The sequence below is a fragment of the Accipiter gentilis genome, chromosome 25 (genome assembly GCF_929443795.1).
Source record: "Accipiter gentilis chromosome 25, bAccGen1.1, whole genome shotgun sequence".
NCBI lineage: Eukaryota > Metazoa > Chordata > Aves > Accipitriformes > Accipitridae > Astur > Astur gentilis.
Genome location: NC_064904.1, coordinates 17,146,330 through 17,164,093, shown reverse-complemented (window position 1 = coordinate 17,164,093; position 17,764 = coordinate 17,146,330). Strand labels below are relative to the sequence as shown.

The window sequence follows — 17,764 nt, the reverse complement described above, 5'->3', positions numbered from 1 at the left end:
CCACACCTGTCCTTGCATCTAAAGAAGCCTCCCAGCTGAGACATCCACCTTAGAAACCTCTCAGCTTCCTCTCCAGAAAGGGAGTATCAGCATCTCAAGCTACCCAGAGACAGAGGATGAGAGACACTCTTGGGCAAGGTATTTAGCACAACCTAACTCCAACCACCTGAACTTGGTTAGGTGGGTCTTCAAAACATCCATACACTTGCTTATCTTGTTAAAGCAGCCTTTGAACCAGGAGGATAAGCTGACTCGTGAAGCACTAGTGATGTGGTGTGATGCCCAGGTTCCTCTAGCAAGGAACATTTTTAAGACAAAAGAATGGTTTAATGCCTTCCCCTCCTCTGCATTTTACCCAGGCAGTGTGAGCTGCTTTCCAAGTTTCACCTGCCTAGAAATCCTCACAAGTTTGCTGCTTTTACTATTCAGGCTTGTCTACCCCTGCTCTTCACTTTGAATACAAATAAAGATCAGAAACAAAAGGGCTTTACAGCCTGTGAACCTCAGAGCACAGCTCAGCCCATGAATGTGTCATTGTGGTATCTTTAGCCATCTACTGTAATCACACTAAAATATTTTAAAAAGTAGAGCTCAGTGTTGTTTTTTTCCCCCACTTGTTTGACAACCAAAAAAAGATGGAGGTATAGCCCCTCCCCACAGTGTTGCTCAATGAATGAGACTTAATCAGGGAACACAAAAGGCATCACAAGCTCTCAGTCCCTATAGGCACAGGGGCTCTGTTGTTGCAAGCTGTATAGCAGGACCATGAGTTAGCAAAGGTTTGCAAACAAGGCTTATGGGAACTTTGGGCATGATGGCTTTCTCCAGGCTTCCCTGTTCAAAGGTATTATGGGAAGTGCTGCTGTGATCCCAGTAAGGTGATAGTGGCCATGGGCAGCACAAGCAATCCAAGCCCTGGCTAAAGTCCTCTGCTTCTGGTATGTCCCAGCATGGTGTCTCAAGTTGGTTCCACCCACCAGATTAGCGCACCCCAGCTGCTCAGCAGCACTTGCCCACTTGCAGGCTGTTGTTGCTAAACACATGGAAAGTCAGAGTGGCTGCAAGGAAGTTTGGGAGCTGGGCTGGAAAGGTGGGATGTGAGGAAAAGATAAAGGGTATGGGCTTGAGAGGTGTAGGTGCAGGGGTACGGTCAGGGTGATGAGGGCCTGGTGTGGGAGGATGGGGGTTTTGAGAAAGGCTGATGCTGGAGGAGACAAGAATGGGGTTCTTTGTCTCTATTGATTTAGGCTCTTAAGAATATTTAGACTCTGCCAGAAGGTTTTCTTTTGTTTGATTTCCAAATATACAGGAGATTTAGCCTTTAAATCCTGCATACTGTTCAGCATTGCAAAAGGCTAGTCTTGGGTATAACTGCATTGGTGGTGCTAGGGAAGAACGTATTTATGTGGCCAGTGGGATGGGACACTAAATGTGCTCAGTTTCAAAATTAAGCTGTTGGACCCACATACTCATCTTGTAAATGGCAAGAATTCTGAAGGTCAATCTTTATCCTCAAGTGCACTAGTACAGGCTGTACTGTCTTCGTCAGAGATACAGGGTATATATTGGCCACCTGAATGCACTGATAGGAAAGTCTAAGAGGCAGTTAAAGCTGGGGGTAGATGTTGAATTTTAACTCCTGGCTGCAATCTACACGTGCTAAACCAAAGGTACTCCATTTGATCAAAAGCAACACATGTCACTGAGGCATTCAGTTTTTCATTGAGAAAAAATGTTCCTATCTAGCTGAAGGTGACATTTAAAAGACAGTTTAGTATTTTTAAATAAGAGCAAAGAAGCACATAAATCTTAAATGAAAATAATGGTATTTGAGACTCATCACAATTAACTAGCCCACAGCCATACCAATGTTTCTACCAACTCCTCTTGTGCATTTGGGTTGTAGATTTATACACAGAACTGCAGCCTGACCTCGGACAGATGTCACCATGTCCATGTGTAACTGAGATGCTGAATTGAATGAATCTAAGGAAAGACTTCAAGTCAATAAGTTGGGATAAGTGCTTAAGGATCTAGTTCTTCGTAGAAAAAATAATTTCTGCATAAAACCCTTTTGTGATAGAAAAAAAGAAAAACTGCAATTTGGCTGAAAATGTTTTGATGTTCACATTTTTATAAAAAAAAAAAAAAAAATTTCTACAGGTATGTTCCACAAATGGGCAAATCATTCAGCACTTAACCAATTGTTTGTTTTGAAGCACTTTAGATAATGTTCAACAGCTGTTTCTCTTGTCTGATGGTTCTCAAACACCAAATCCCAATTTTAAAAAACTTTGCCTTTGAACAAGAGCAAATGTTTATTTCAGTTCTCAGCCTCCAGATTCAGTATGGATCCCACAGTTTAAAGCAGATTTCAGAGAACAGCTTTGGATAAGAGAGTAACATGACGATAAGGAAATTAAAAAGTCCATTTTGGTGTGCTGACCCCTCCCATAGTGAGTTGCTTATGATTTGCACAATGTGCAAATGGAGGAAGAGACAATTATTCAGTTCCTGTTATTTGCCAACACCACCAACAAAAAAACCAAACGACATGCTAAGATCCTTTTTTTATTGCCGTACTCATCAAGATGTGAAACTGATAGATGAGCTACGTATTACAGATGATCTTGTTGGACTGTACCATTTTGTAAGGGCAAGGCATGGGAGGATCTCAAGGGGAGAGAGAGAGAAAAAAAATCCTTCTTTTTGCATGGTACGTGTCTGGTTTGCAAACATCAGGATAATCCCAGTGGCAACAAGAGGGAGAATGTTTTACATTTAGTAACATTTATTTCTGCATTCGGTATCAAGTACATAAGTGCAAATATTCAGAGTCCATAATTAAGTCCATTAGGAACTACAGAGAATGTAATACAAATTGTAATAAATTTAACATGCTGGAACTTTCCAGTTACCATACATGTAAGTCAGCCTGTCAATCCCTTACGACAAAAGTACTGGGTTTTGTTTTCATTTTTTTGAGTTATACAAAACTGATTACCATAAGTACCGATTACTGTTTATTTTATTTGTGCTGGAAAACACTAAAACATCAGTCTACAATTCTATATAGTTAATAAAGATGAATCCAACCAGCAACCCAGTGACGTAGAAGCAATTTTAACTATTGCATCAGTGCGCTAAGCAGGAAAGCCCCTAGCCACATGTAACATTAAAAGTTATAGAAGCAATGCCAATAGAAGAAGGAAAAACACTAAAAAAATAAAATAAAAAGGTCAATATTATTTAGGCTCTCACCATCATGCACTTTATAAGCAACACAAAAAACCACATCTAGTACACTTTTCTCTTTACTATACTTTAGTGCTTGACACAAGTGATTGCAAATATTCTAAGTGCAGAAGCAGCAGGGGAAAAGCACTGCTTCTGAGTTTTATGTTTCTAAGATTACGGTGTTGAGAAAAAAAAGAACGATAAATTTGCAGTAAAGTGTAAGAACAGAGCTGTTTCACTCCAGATTCCCCCATTATTCGCTACTGTAGTAGATGAATTCTTGACGTCTGCTTTACTCTGCCTTTCTCTTAGCACCTGGGATTTTAGCTTGAATCCTAGAAATAAAGAAGAAAAAAAAAAGGATTATATGGTGAGGCAGCTATTCCATTCCAGTGGATCCCCACCTGGAGTCTTATTCAGGGGTATTCTCTAGCTTGCATTCAGTGTCTTGTTGCAACAGGTGGGCTAGAGTCTAGTAAAAAACAGAGGTGATGTCCATCTATGTGTTCTTACATGCCCCTAGTTGTAAATAGACCAGTTTGGGGTGGTTCATGTAACCATGGGATATGCTCAGTGATATTCTCCCCTGCTTCGTTATTCTACCATGGTATATTATCTATTGGAAGTCAGGAATTAAGTTTAAACAAACAATTTTCAATACAAACTTTTAGTCCTGCCCAAGGCTAAGGGTTTTGCAGAATCACAGAACTATTGGCTGGAAAAGACCCCAGAAGTCTTTGGATCAACTTCCTACATGAGGCAGGACTATTGCCAATGCTAAATCAGGTTGGCCACGGCTTTCTCTCGCTGCATCTTGAAAACCTCCAAGGAAGGGGGTTCTGGCACCTTCCTGTGTAGCCTGCTCTAGTGCTGTCCTGGTCTCCTAGTGAAAAAGTTTCTCCTAATGTCCAACAGCAACATCCTAAACTGGATTTGTGTTGTTGCTCCTTGTTATAACTTCTGCCACTACTGAGAAGACTTTGGCTCTATCATCTTGTAACTTCCCATCAAGTACTTACAGGCTGCTATGAAATCACTCCTTAGCTGCCTCCTTCTCAGGCTAAACAAGCCCAGTTTCCTCAGCATCTCCTTGTGAGTCACTTGCTCTCTGTACCTCACCATTTTGTAACCTTCCATGGGATACTTGTTATTCAGCCAGTTTTTGCAAAGCCATAGATACAAACTGCTGAGATGCACAGATCTACCTACCAGACCCGCCATCCTGCTTCAGTAATTCTCAAGTTTCAAGAACTATGCTTAGACCCTCACTGTGCCCTTAGGGATCCCACAAAAGCTTTTGATACAGGCAGCGCATTAGGAACTAGAGCAGACTGGCTCAAAAATTTCATCCAGGTCTTCTGTCTGTTCCATGGCGGTTTGAAACAAGATCATGGTGCTTCCAGGTATTTTCTTTCTGTAACAGGGTGGTGTTCTAATTCCCACTTTGTTCATTAATGGTATTATTAACTCTAAAGGACAGAGTCCCTGAAAGCAAAAACCCAGGCTTGGAGCAGTCAGGGGGGAAGGCAGTTAACACATTTCTTCCTGTTTGTCTTGGCCTATTTGTGTGGACGTCAGTCCTGGGTTGGGCTGCTCTGTCCACAGCTCCCCCAAATGGCAGGAGAGGAGAGAGAAAGATGTAGGGTCACAGCTCTGCCTTAGTCTACGCTCAGCTGAGAAGGCCTGTGTTTGTCCGGGGATCTGCCCTCCCGCAGTCTTACAGGCCAGGAGCTGGGGAGGACATCATTCATAGGGCACGTTGTCCCCGGGACCACCCAGCTCTTAGCCACCCTCAGGGCACCGCAACCTCACAGCAAGACTTCTGGTCAAGCCTGCTGCTGAACTCACTTTGCCACAACAGTGTTTATGTGGGTCCGCACAAGTCCCAAGTATTGATCAATCTGTGCCTGCAAAGAGCAAAAGGAGACCCAGTCAATCAGGCATCAACAAGGCAGAACCACCCAGACACCTAAACCACACCGAACAGACAGACTTACCTGGTACTTGTCATATACAACAGGGAGAGTAAACATAGACACCACAGCTGAGGAGAAAAAGAGCACACTGTTATATTCCTGCAGATCAGATTCCTCCAGAGAAGAGACCTACTTTAGTGACAAACACATATCATGCCACTTGGTCAGCTGATCCACCAGGGATCTTTGTATTAAAAATGAACTTTGCTCAAACCTCCCAAATATGGAATTTCCCATTGCTCTGCAAAACCATAGAACACAAATTAGTTCTAGCAGGAGGGACAATGTAATAGGAATAATGAATATTTACTGGAAAAGGAAATGAAGTTGATGGTTTAACTGTGGGGAAGGCACAACAAAGATAGGCTGTTTTGTCTAAGTAGAAATCGCGAGGGAGTTAAAGTTAAAAATAGATTTTAAAAGAAATGATGATTTTTACCCATTATCAGAAGAGTCAGGCCATTGAAGAGGGCTCCCACGTAAGTCAGCAGCCACATTAGTACTGCAAACTAAATTAAAGACGGATCATTACATCACTTCCACTGTCAGCATAAGAAGAAATTAGTGCACTTAACTAGCTAACATAATAGCACATTAGCCTTTTTTAACGTGTAAGGGGAGTTGTTAAGTAAGGCACATTAGGAACTAGGTACTTTTTCTGGGTGTATAAACCCCATTCTCTGTTCTGCTGTTCACTGCTTCTCACCCTCTTAGCTGAGCTTTCATGTATATTTAGGGCTTAATTGCATACATTTAGGACTCTGCACTGAGCAGGCATAGGCAGATTTCGGCATCCAATTTTGATGATGGCAGGGGTCACAGCCCCACAGTGATAATCCCAGTGACTGAAAACTCTTGAGGCTGGGAGATGGGTACATTTTCCTAAAAATCTTCAGTAATTTAGGAGCCTAACCCATGCCTGCTCTCTTAATGATCTTCCTTTTGCTCTGAAGAACACCTACTTGGGTTCTAGGGTGTAAGGCTTAAAATAATTACCTCAGCGGGAGGAAAAGAAGACCTTCCTCCATAGCAGGAAATGCCACCATTAGAGGAACTCCAGATTAACAGAGGTATTAGAGGGGAACACATTATTTTGTGGCAAAGTCATAGAAAGCATAATGCAGAGATGCTTCTAGAAGTGCAGTGGAGCTAAGCTCGTCCTGCAACTCTTATAACTCCTGTAGTACATACCAATAAATTCAAATGCAGATTGCCAAACCTCTTAACTGCTGGAAGAAAGCAGTTTGGAAATCAAAAAAGAGAGCAATTTTTATATTTGGAGCTACACAAAACTAGGTTTTATGATGACACTGTCAACAAGTGAAGCAGCACTTTGAAATGTAGATTGATCCTCTAGAGAGGGGTTAAAAATATTTAAAGCAATCCTACTTTTAAAGAATCCACGAGGTCCTGAACAAGAAAGAGTCTCCTCAGCTCTTTGACTGTGCTGTTGACATATAGCTGGAGACAGTCTGTGTATTTCTGAATCTGGTCCTGTGAAAGATTCATTTCCATCTCCAAGTAGGCTCTGCCAGAAACACAGGTCCAGTTACAAACCCAGGCAGGTTCACCTGCCGTTCATGCTCCTGCCTGTCTATCCCATCACTCCCTCCTCCCCAGACCTCATTTCTTTGCGCTGGAGCAACGTGTCCCCCTTCCACCAGGCACAGAGCCACCAGCACACACTGTCTTTGCCTTGCATGACCCATCTCCCTGGGCAATTGCAGGCTGTGTGGGGGCTGTTTGCCTCCAGCCTTGCCCTCTCCCCATGCAGAGCCTGGTCTTGATGGGTTGTCTCTTTACTCCATGCGAAGGGGGATGTAAATCCTAACTGGGGGTGTTTCCCCACAAACTTCTGTGCAACATCATTGCTGCAGAAGAGGATACCTCCTCCATCTGGCAGCCTCTGGAGGAACAAAAGCTGCTGTCTGGCCACGTATCACCTTCAGCAGTGATGCCCCCTTCTCTCTCCTCCATCCCTCCACCTGCCCTGCACCTCTGAGCTATGCCCATGTCCTGAGTTGCATCTCAGAACTGATCCAAGTGAAACAGTAGGAGCAGCACCCCAACAAGCCTTTTTTTCAGTGTGTGTGTTTGCAAACCAGACCGGTTCCATGACCTGGTTTACCAACTTGGTGGCACAGCAGAGGAGAAAAGATGACTGCTCTCCTGGAGCAAACCACCCAGACCCTGGGGAGGGTGGGGAGGACACTGGCATTGGCACCATCACCTAGGGTAGTGGATTGCCACATCACAGCCAAGCAATGTTGCAGAAAAGATATAAATAGTTCCCCTCTATGCCCAAAAGAGTGTGCCCAGAAACAATACTCCTCCTGCTTGCAGAGATACTGTATTATCATTAGTTCTAATGAAACTCTTTTTCTGTTTGCTTAAAAGTTTCCAGATCTTTTGAATTTCAGGAAAAAAAATTCCCATGTATCAGAGGATGATGGCTTTTGTGTTGTTTTTCTTCCCCCAGGATCTGAACCAATACAGCCTTACAGCTCTTGAGACACTGGACAACAGAAAAAATTATTTCCCCTGTTATGAGCAAGAAAAGAATTTTAGCCAGTATAAAAGCAGCAGCTAAAGAAACATGAATTGCCACTGGGAATGGATCCTTTGCAAGACAAATGGCCCCTGGCCATGACTGCAAAGCACTCACTTGAAGGGGTGGCCCTCGTCCGTCTTCTGCACAGCCTGTAGGACCGATTTGTAGATTCTGAAGCTAATGGTGGCCGAGAGGCCAGCAAGGGCCAGGTAGGCCACGACGCTGACGACGCTGAACTGGGTCAGGGAGAACAGCAGCAACAGGAGGCTGCCAAACACGATCCCTGTCTGCTTGATGTCACGCCAGTACAACAGGTCAATAGCTGGGGAGAGAAGACCAACATGTTAAAGGCAGGACCTGGAAGGGCATTGAGGATGGCCACCATGGCCACTGCGATGCTCGGAGTCCTTGCAGGAGAGTAAAGGGAGGAGTGATGCTCCTGCTCACATCAGCATCAACAGGTACTCCTCAGCAGAAGCAGTGAAGTGACTTCAGCGACACACTGAGGAAACTGCAACTGGTGACCTACTTGAAATCCTTGTATTTCTTGCATTTGTGTCTGGGTTAGATAAGATGGATGAATATCTCCAACCACAGCACGGTAAGGTGCAGCAGCAAGGCAAATGTAAGCTGCGGTTTGTGTTGTCGCTAGGGTTGTATGGAAGTTTTCATCCTAGCTTGCCTTTACTTACTGTGGAAACTGGATTAATTCTTTGTCACAAGTCCAAATGCCAAATGATTGATCAAAGCATTTTCAAATTTTGGTTGTTGATAAACCAATGAGAAAGTTTGGGGTTAGCCACAATAAACCACTTTCCCATTCAAAGTTTTGACAATATTATTTTGTTATTTCCTAAGTTTTGAGAAAGGAAAAGACTCCTGGTTTTACCACTGCTTAATAGTTACATGGGTAGGAAACCATTTTTCAGATGGGATCTTAAAATACAGAATAAATCCCTTTTGCTACTCAAATCCAACCATCTCAGAAATATTTAAAAAAAAAGCTTTCTGCTTGTTAGATAACTTCCCTTGTCTAGATCCATGGGAGATATTAGAACAAAGCAAGTGCAGAAAACCATTTGCAACCAATGTATTTTTACATTTGTAAAGCAGTTAATTTTGACAGTGTTTTTCACCCAGTTTGTATAGTTTATTCCAACTCCTCCAGCAAACAATCTTACCATCAGGAATAGCCACTATAAAAGCAAAATTTTATGAAATGATTGCTGAATATCCAGTCCACAAAGGTGAATTTAATTTCTTTACACCAATAACCTCTTCTTGAGAGGACTTTTCATCCAGCCAAAGAACATGCTTATGACAATCTAAACAAAACAGCTTTAATTTCACACACTGCACAAGTCCTCATGAACAGCTTGAACACACCACCAGCCAAACAGATTTCATAGCTGCCACTTGTCAAATCATTCTGAACAAAGAGTAAATTCAGGAAAACTGCAATCTGTCAAAAAAATTTCACAAATACAAAAAGAAACAAAATTAATCCAGCCTAGCAGTTCTTATCATCTAATCTCCAAAAATTGTGAGTCACCGCAGCATGTTTGCCTTGAGTCAATGTGCTATATTACTCATTACTATTACACATATTAGCATTGCTTTTCAAAGTGATGGGCTTGAATCTCCATCAATATACACAATATAATAACTCTTTCATATCTTTAAGTGCCAGCATTCAGCACTGGACCTGTGATCACAAGCATTCATGAATAGATCTATGGGCTGCATGGAAGCCAAGGGACAGGGGACCTTGGTGGTACATGCTGAGGTCCTGGGTGCTGACTTTACAAATCAAGGACCAGGCCAGAGTCTTTCCAGATATATGCCCAGGTCTCTTTCCTGCAGAAGCCTAGGGGCATGGACTAGGGAATGCTCCAAAATGCAGTTACAGCATAGTCAGAGCATGCACCTCTATCGAGGAGGTTAGCAGCAGGACCAGCTGTATTGATGCAGGCAGATGGAGCTCCACAAATTGCTTACAGTGTTGAGGTGCTGGAGTATGCGACTTGCAAACCATCCTTACAAAATGGCATCCAGAACACAAGTGTGCCGTTTTTACCATTTTTCATATTCTTTTTCAGTCCAGGCGCTGTAAATTTCTGCAGTACAGCACAGCAACTGGGGTGCTTTCACCAGCAAGCATTTGGACAGGAGGTGTTATTCACAGCCTGATCATTTTTGTGCTTAAAAATTCCTCTGTCAGAGGACAGTATTGGAAATTTATGCAAATCTCACTTCTCGAGCTACTTAAAGTTTATATCACACAATACCTTCATGTTAAATGAAATAAGCTGAGCTAGCTCAGCAAGCTGTACATGGAACATCATCTACTGATGAAAGAAAAAGGCCACTCACCAGGGGAAAATACTACCTGGAACGCAGGCAGTAGACAGGCAAACAAATGAGACCTGAGCCAAAAAATACAAAAGCCCACTTCAGCAGAGTTCCCTGAATCATCCCAATTGATGGTAAGACCCAAGATGAGCAACTAAGCCCCCTCTCTTTCTTTCGAGGATCTTTCACCTCGTATTCCTGCAGACTGGAAGTGGGCTCTATTCTCACATAGAGACAGATGCCAAACTGCATTTTCTCATTCCCCTCAACAAGGAAGATGCTGAATGACTCAAGACAGACTTGACCAGGTGTGTGTACATCCTGAAACTTGCCCTTTTCTGCCATGAAATGACTGGAATATTTGCTGAGCTGTATCAGGTAAGGAAAGGCTTGCCATAAATCAGAGCAAGATGGACAGACGCCAAATGACACAGTTCTGGGGATATGTGCATGCGCGAGGGAGGAGATGAGAAGGCAGCTGGCCTCTTTCTCCCGCCAAATGAGACCTGGGAGAGAGGGATCCTGTGTCTTTTAGACCTGAGGCCAATATTCCCATGTGCATGGAAAAAATATGTGCCAACTGCTAGGTGGAAAATCTCAGCACAGAGGAGGGAGATAGGAGTTGAATGATTTTTACATGGCTGTCCCAGTGCCCAGGTCCAGCCTGGGAACACAACCCTCCCACCCAGAGCCTGCAGTAGGTCAGTTAGGATTTTCAAGGGCAGGAACCAAATCTGCCTTCTCCTTGTCTCTCTCACAGGGATGGGGAGCTGCGGCACTGCTGCCATGTCCAGCTGTTCAGGAGGGATTTGCTGCTCCCGCAGCCATTCCTCCTCCTCTCCCTTAGGGAGATGGCAGTGAGCCAAACTGACTTGCAAAAGGCTGTGCAGGAGGGAGAGGAACCTCACGGCTCCTTGGGCAGGGAAGGGGGAGAAGGAGAGTTCAGAGCCACAGATCAGTGGAGACTTGTGGGGTCCAGTCATGGTCCATGGGCTTCCCTGGAGAAAGCACTTTTTTTGCTGACAGGCCTCAGGGATTTGAGCTGTATCAGTTCCCCTGAAATTTAGATGGTGCTGAAAACACCTGAGCTACATGTCAGAACTACGTTTGCTCCTTCAGTCACAGCTTCAGTCACTTCAAAGACTTTTTGCATGAATAGAATAGAATAGAATAGAATAGAATAGAATATTTCAGTTGGAAGGGACCTAAAACAATCATCTAGTCCAACTGCCTGACCAATTGAGGGCTGAACAAAAGTTAAAGCATGTTGTTAAGGGTGTTGTCCAAATGCCTCTTAAACACCGACAGGCTTGGGGCATCAACCACCCCTCTAGGCAGCCTGTTCCAGTGTTTGACCACCCTCTCTGTAAAGAAATGCTTCCTTACCGAGAGGGTAGTCAAACGTATTTTTGTCCTACATTTCCTTACATAAACAAATCTCCCTTAAAAGCAGGCAGAGGTGCACTGGGTGCAGAATCCACTAGCTGGGATCCTTTGCCTGACTTCCTCGGGGTGCCGTTTTCTCCTGTAACCATTTACGCCAGAGCAAAAGTACCTGTCACATTGTTATCTGCTGTTGTAAATAGATACCAAGGGGCAAAGGAATGAGAAATTTGCTCCTTCACCATCAGGTGAACCCAGAGCTGGGAGCATTAACACACACACACACACACACCCCGCCCCCCTTTTTTTTATTCTGAATGGGAATGAAAATGAAAGATGAAGTTGTCCACCACATTTATATGTCTGCTTTGAGTTTCATCTCATCCTGTATTCATATACAAAACTGATTAACACAGCAAACAACTCCCTCAAACACTCACCGACCCACGCGTTTACTGCCCTTCAACAAGTCACAAAATATAAATGCTGGCCTGAGTCTTTGATGATGGGTAGCTGCCTGTTCATGCCTGCACCCCTTCCTTTGCACGCTGAAGAAATGACCACCCAAGCTCAGACCAGCCTCCCCAGCACACAGGGACCCAGTGAGTCTGAGGATGGCGGGGCTGGGAGCTGGGCTGGAGCTGCGCACCTTCACACACACACTTCTCTGCAAAGCCACTTGCCAGCATGTGCTGGCCCCATGCTTGGCAGGGCTGAGACAGGCTTCGAGTCTGGCTCTTACATGGGCACAGCGTTTCCCAGATAAATTAAAGGAGATGGGATCCCTCACAGTATGAGTTAATGACATAATAATTAAATGCTTTGGTCAATCTGTAGAGAAAGAAAAAAGGTCCTAGTGCGGTGAAGGGTCCTGCAAGTGCCAGGTGTGTTACAGACAGCGTGTGAGTCTGTGTGTGTGTGCACGGCACTGCTCAGACCCGACTACAATGGCATGATTCTGAGCAATGCACGCTGAATATGCATGAAGCAGGAGGCTGGTGCCACGTGAGCCTGTCGATATGTGATGTGCATGCAATTGGACGGTGGGTCAATCTGCCTGGCTAAGCAAGATACACTTCTGAGAGCCAAAATGCCAACTTCAAACCACCTAAGGTTTGCAGCTAGGATTTGCAAACAGGGTTTGGAAAACAGGCACAGAAACCAGCCTCAGCTTCACTGAGATTTGAGTTCCTTCTGGTTTGAAAATCACAACTGTAAAATCCTGACCGTGCCCATTAACATGCAGAAGCTGTTCAGCTGTAGCTTTCCATGATCTCCCTTTAGCCTCCTGGAAGGAGACAAGCAGTGTCAGTCACTTTGCACTCTTTCCAGTGCAACACTCCAGAGCTCTGGCTCATTTGTGGAGATATAAAAGGACTCTGGGTCTTGCCAGAACTGCCTCAGACTCAAAAGTATTTGTATTTATTAAGGAGGACTTGCCAGCCATCTCTAAGACAGCAGTGCTGCAGGTCACTGCAACTGCCTTTGAAGAACTTTTCTGGAGAATCATGTCTGATGAGCTATTTATCTGAAAGTATCACCTACCTGTGCTTTTTAACTGACAGCAGAACTTGTAAAATGTTACTCAAGTAGCCTTCTATTTAAAAGAAAAAGTTTTCAAAGGTGCCAAATCAGTGTCTTTGCTATACTTTATGGTATAACTTCATCTCATTAAACTAATGTGAGTCCTCCATTTGGGGCCAACCCCCAGACTAATGATGCACAAAGGTAAACTCTATGATAGAAGCAACCACTTGTTAATATGAGTAGCTGGTAAATACCCATGTTTGCGAGGCAAGCTAAAATTAACCTCACAAATATAACAGCAGCAGCATGCAATGCTTGTGCCAGCAAGGAACTGCTCCTGAGTACAGTGCCTGAAAGCTCTCCCAGCTCTCATCATGGCTTTCAGCAGAAAATGTGTCTGCTCCTCAATATTTGGCAACAAAAAAAGCCAGAAGACAGACCTGGGGGCTGGAAAGGGCAATGCTGGAGGCAAGGAGTGAACAACTTGAGACGGACAAGGTGGACTAAGTAGTGATGCTCCTTAATCCATTCTCCTTGGCACCTGATAGAAACATGAGGACTGGGATCTGGTGGTTTACATGGTCCCCAGAAGTACCGTGGTATGGGGCTGCTGCAGCCCAAGGCTCCTGAGCGGAGATCCCAGAGGGAGAATAGAGGATCCAAACCAACTTGTAGCTAAAATGTCCTCACACCTTCAGACTCCTGTGTGGTTTTGTTTCTGAAAGGTACTTTTGTAAGAGAAACAGGGATCTTCCCATTCCATGTCTCAAAGAAAGCATTTTAAGATGAAAATTAATGAAGATCAACCGAGCACAGACTGGACAATTCACATCTTCCACAGTTTCTTCCTCCCTTCCTCTGAAAACCTCTGTTCTCTCCTTCTGACTTCGCACAATTTTCCTCTATTGCAACAACTGTATGAAAAATGAACATGCATTAAGCAGCATTTACATGGAAGTTAGTACAAAAAGTGTGTGCAAAACCCTTGTATCCAGCCTTCAAATGAGGCCCATGGGCCTTGATGACTAAATAAAAGGTTATGTGCTCTTCAGCATACTAAAAACACCCTTGGATGTGATCAAGCTGCCCCCCCACCCCCCCAATGGAAGTCCCATTGGGCCTCCTTAGGAGGTAAAATCAATGGGTCATACAGCTTCATTCACTATGCAATATTAGTATTAGTGAGAAAAACCTGTCTAGACACAGGCTTTAATCCTGTATACAGTGTAATACTATGACTTCATAAATATAAATGACTTCATAAGGAATTTCTCAGACCTACTGGAAGTAGAAAGATCAGGAAACATGATTTAAGAGGGCAATTTTGTTTATAGCATTGCCACAACAATATTTGACAACAAATGCAACAAAGCTGTAAATCTTTGAATAGAAGTAAATACTGCTCACAGTCAAAGAAATTCTAGTTTGCAGCTTTAACCACAGGCTGCAGGACCAGGCTTTCGCTCTTCTCTCCTGTGAAGGATCCAATGTGGTCATTTCTGCCCTCCCCACGACAGATCTGATTCAAATGTAATACAGATGGATACACCATTTAATGAGCAATCTGGTGCCTTCAGAAGACTGCTGTGATTAACAGCAGAGTCAAGACAGAATATCTGTGCGATTTCATGAGGCATCTCTCCTTATCCTTTATCTCCAGCCTTGAGGGATCTCTCCATACTTCTTCTGCCTCTTGGACACACTTTGTCCATTAACTTCCTGTCCTTAGTTCAGCTTTATATCTTTATCATTCACCTGCTGCAAGACTCAACTTGAAAGTTCAGACCTTCTTGGTCCCCAAACTCTGACGAGAGGAGACCTGGAATAGTACCAGGGAAAAGGAAAGTCTTGATATAGGATGCCCTCCACATTATTTCCTACTCCATCTGCAAGATCAAGATGTGAGCAAAACAGTATTGATTGATTGCCTTATGTGAGTCACCAGAGTGGGTTTGAGTAGACAGAAAAGGATTGGCAATAAAAAATCAGCCCTAAAACCATGCTGTACACATGTCTATTGTAGTATTTATTATTATTATTATTATTGTTGTTGTTGTTGTTATTGTTTTCACATGAGAGATACTTTAAGACCAGGATTTAACATAGGAGCAGGAGAAAGCCTCCTCCACCCACCTCCTGTTCATCAAACCATATCACTACCTGCCTTGGCCAGTTTCTATGGAGGATGTTACTGCTCTCACCTTAAGTGAGCAGAAACCCAGGAGACCAAGCAAAGCCCTTGAACTGAGTCCCTGAACGCACATAATGCTATGGAAATGTTAAGATTTTCCTGAGATGCTCCTGGACCAAAATAACAGAGCTGGACCCTTCCAAACTCTATCTGAACATTTGAAAATCTACAGATTTTCAAAATGAATGGGCCAGACCTATGGTATTTTTACATGGAGAGAGTATCCCCTCTGATATCAAAAAAAGCCTTACCAAAACTCATTTCCCAGAGACCTAATGAAAGCAAAAGCAGCCCTCCAATGTTGCCTTCAGCTATTGCCCCATCATCACCCTCTTGCTAGAGTTTAAATTACTCCTCAGGGAATACCTGAAAATAATCTTACTTTTGGGGAACCTTCTCCTCGTTCTGGCAGTGAAAGAATATTGTTCATCTATTCTTAAAAGGAAAGAAAAAAATTTACATTCAGACATGGCACAGCACGTGTGCAGAGCACATTTTGGCAGACCTATTGAAATCTCAGTGATTTTTTGATACTACCTATGTCAAGGTATTTGTTGGGATGGTTGGCAGTCAAACAGTGTGAAGCTCATCTAAGAGAGTTTGTCATCTAACTTTAAGCTTTTGGTCTTGCAGTTGTATTGCCATCACCAGGAAGGTGCTTGAGGAAGGATTGATACAACTTCTGCAGCAGCAATGAAAAAAGGAAAGCAGATCTGAAAGTGGAAACAAATCTTGACAAATTTAATTCAAATTTCACAGGAAATCAACTGTGAAATTAGGAATTCAATTCCTCATAAGTTAGTGTAGTTTTGTGAAACTACTAGCTAAATTGGTTACATCAGATGATGACTTATTTCCAAGATTTTAGCTCTACCAACATAATAGCCAACTACTGGGATGGATATTTAGCTGCTGAAAAGACAGAGAGCTCATTTGAGCAAGATAAGTGGATCCCAGCTGAGAGTTCAGCCCACAATATTTTCAGGAAAGCACTGAAGGAACCAACTGGCTGAATATGACAATATCTGTAATTAGACAGATTTCAGAACTGTCAATAGATTATAGATTAATAGCATGCACCCGTATTATTGCCATTGAATTTCTTTATGAGTCTTAAAGTGGGGAATGTTGCCATGAATACTTGGTGCAGCTTCTCAGCACCCTTTGGAAACCTACTGACAGATCAAGCAAGCAAGGTAGCTGGTTCTCTGAAACAGCTGCCAAGAAAATGCTACTCACTAACTCCAGTCCCAGTGGAGTTACATCAGCTAGACGGATTTGATAAAGTCTGCAGTCCTGTTCCACATTAAGTTTTATAATGTGGGTAATATTTAGGATCATTGCTATGAATGGTTCGCGGGCCTTTTTCTCTGGATCTTTCAGATTTTCTTTTTTAATAAGTCTTGCAGGAAGTTGAAACTGCAGGAACAAGCATGTCACTTATGACCACCCAAGAGCTGGCACATAGAAGAAACAAGGAAGAGGGAATAGCCATGGGGACCAGTGTACTGACATCAAATAGCTCCATCAAGTTGGGGTGCAAAGACCTTCCTAATCCAGAGAAACCTCTCCAGCAAGGCCTGGGGATGAGTCCTGCTGAGCTGGGCTGAGTCCCTTGGGAAGGCACAGAGACCTGCTCCACCACCTGAACCTGGAGGCACACCTCATCCAGCAGCTCCCCTCGGGGAGCTGTGCTCTGCGATGCGTCACACAGCTGGCGCTGGCCATAGGTTGTTACACGAAGGCCCACATCGGCCAGCATGCCCGGTCGGAGACGTTTCTCCGCACACTCATGCATTATGCATGGCTCCATCCCAGCCTACTTCAAATGCATCACCTTCCAATGCGAAAGATGACTTGGGTGTGGAAGCCAGCTGCAATTCCCCAAAGCAGCCTATGATAATATTTTGAATGTAGCATATGCCCAGCAGGGGCGAATTACTCTCCCGCTCCCCCGAGGGGCTGTATCGTGATCTACCATTGACATAATCATGCTGTACCTGCAGGATGGGTAGGTAAAACACACTGCAATATTTCTAAATGTATGAAGCAGCATCAATTGCTTCATTGCAAGGAAAATAACAGTACATTGATTGAGTGGGGCAAAGCCAAAGCTCCACCAAGTGTCCCTGCAGCTTCTTAAGATCCCCACCCAATTTTACACCAATTGTAAGTACTATAAGGGCAAACCAACAATACAGCTAGTTGAAGGCTTGACTATTAACTAAAACTTATGTTAACCTCAATGTTGTATCTCCGTAATTTCACTAAAAATATGCTCTGTATTTACTGAGGTTTGTGTCTGCATCTGTTACATTCACAGACATTTCCAGAGTTTTCAGAAAGGAACCATAATTCCATTGAAAATGAATCTGGCAAAATTATACAACTCCAGGTTTGCACAAAACTGATATTCTGGGTTGAGACAGACACTACATCAATAATAGATATTAAAAGAATCAATGAATCAAATCTTTAGTTTTCATTATTCTGAATTTTAAATTTCTCCTATTTTATCTGGGACCAATCAAAGAATTTTGCCGACAG

The 17,764-nt window shown here is 43.4% G+C and overlaps 1 protein-coding gene across 2 annotated transcripts in view; it reads right to left on the bottom strand.

Annotated features, from left to right (window-relative positions):
- Positions 1-2,324: 2,324 nt before the first annotated feature.
- RTN1 (reticulon 1) overlaps positions 2,325-17,764 on the bottom strand; it is a 122,523-nt gene continuing 107,083 nt past the window's right edge. The window contains exons 4-9 of one of the 2 annotated variants that reach the window (XM_049828635.1): positions 7,879-8,086; positions 6,603-6,741; positions 5,653-5,722; positions 5,235-5,281; positions 5,086-5,144; positions 2,325-3,572 (exon numbers count right to left, since the gene is read on the bottom strand). In XM_049828635.1, the coding sequence (XP_049684592.1) occupies positions 3,530-3,572; positions 5,086-5,144; positions 5,235-5,281; positions 5,653-5,722; positions 6,603-6,741; positions 7,879-8,086 (566 nt within the window). In that variant the 3' untranslated portion in view covers positions 2,325-3,529. The remainder of the gene's footprint in view (positions 3,573-5,085; positions 5,145-5,234; positions 5,282-5,652; positions 5,723-6,602; positions 6,742-7,878; positions 8,087-17,764) is intronic. The other variant, XM_049828636.1, reaches the window with a different exon arrangement.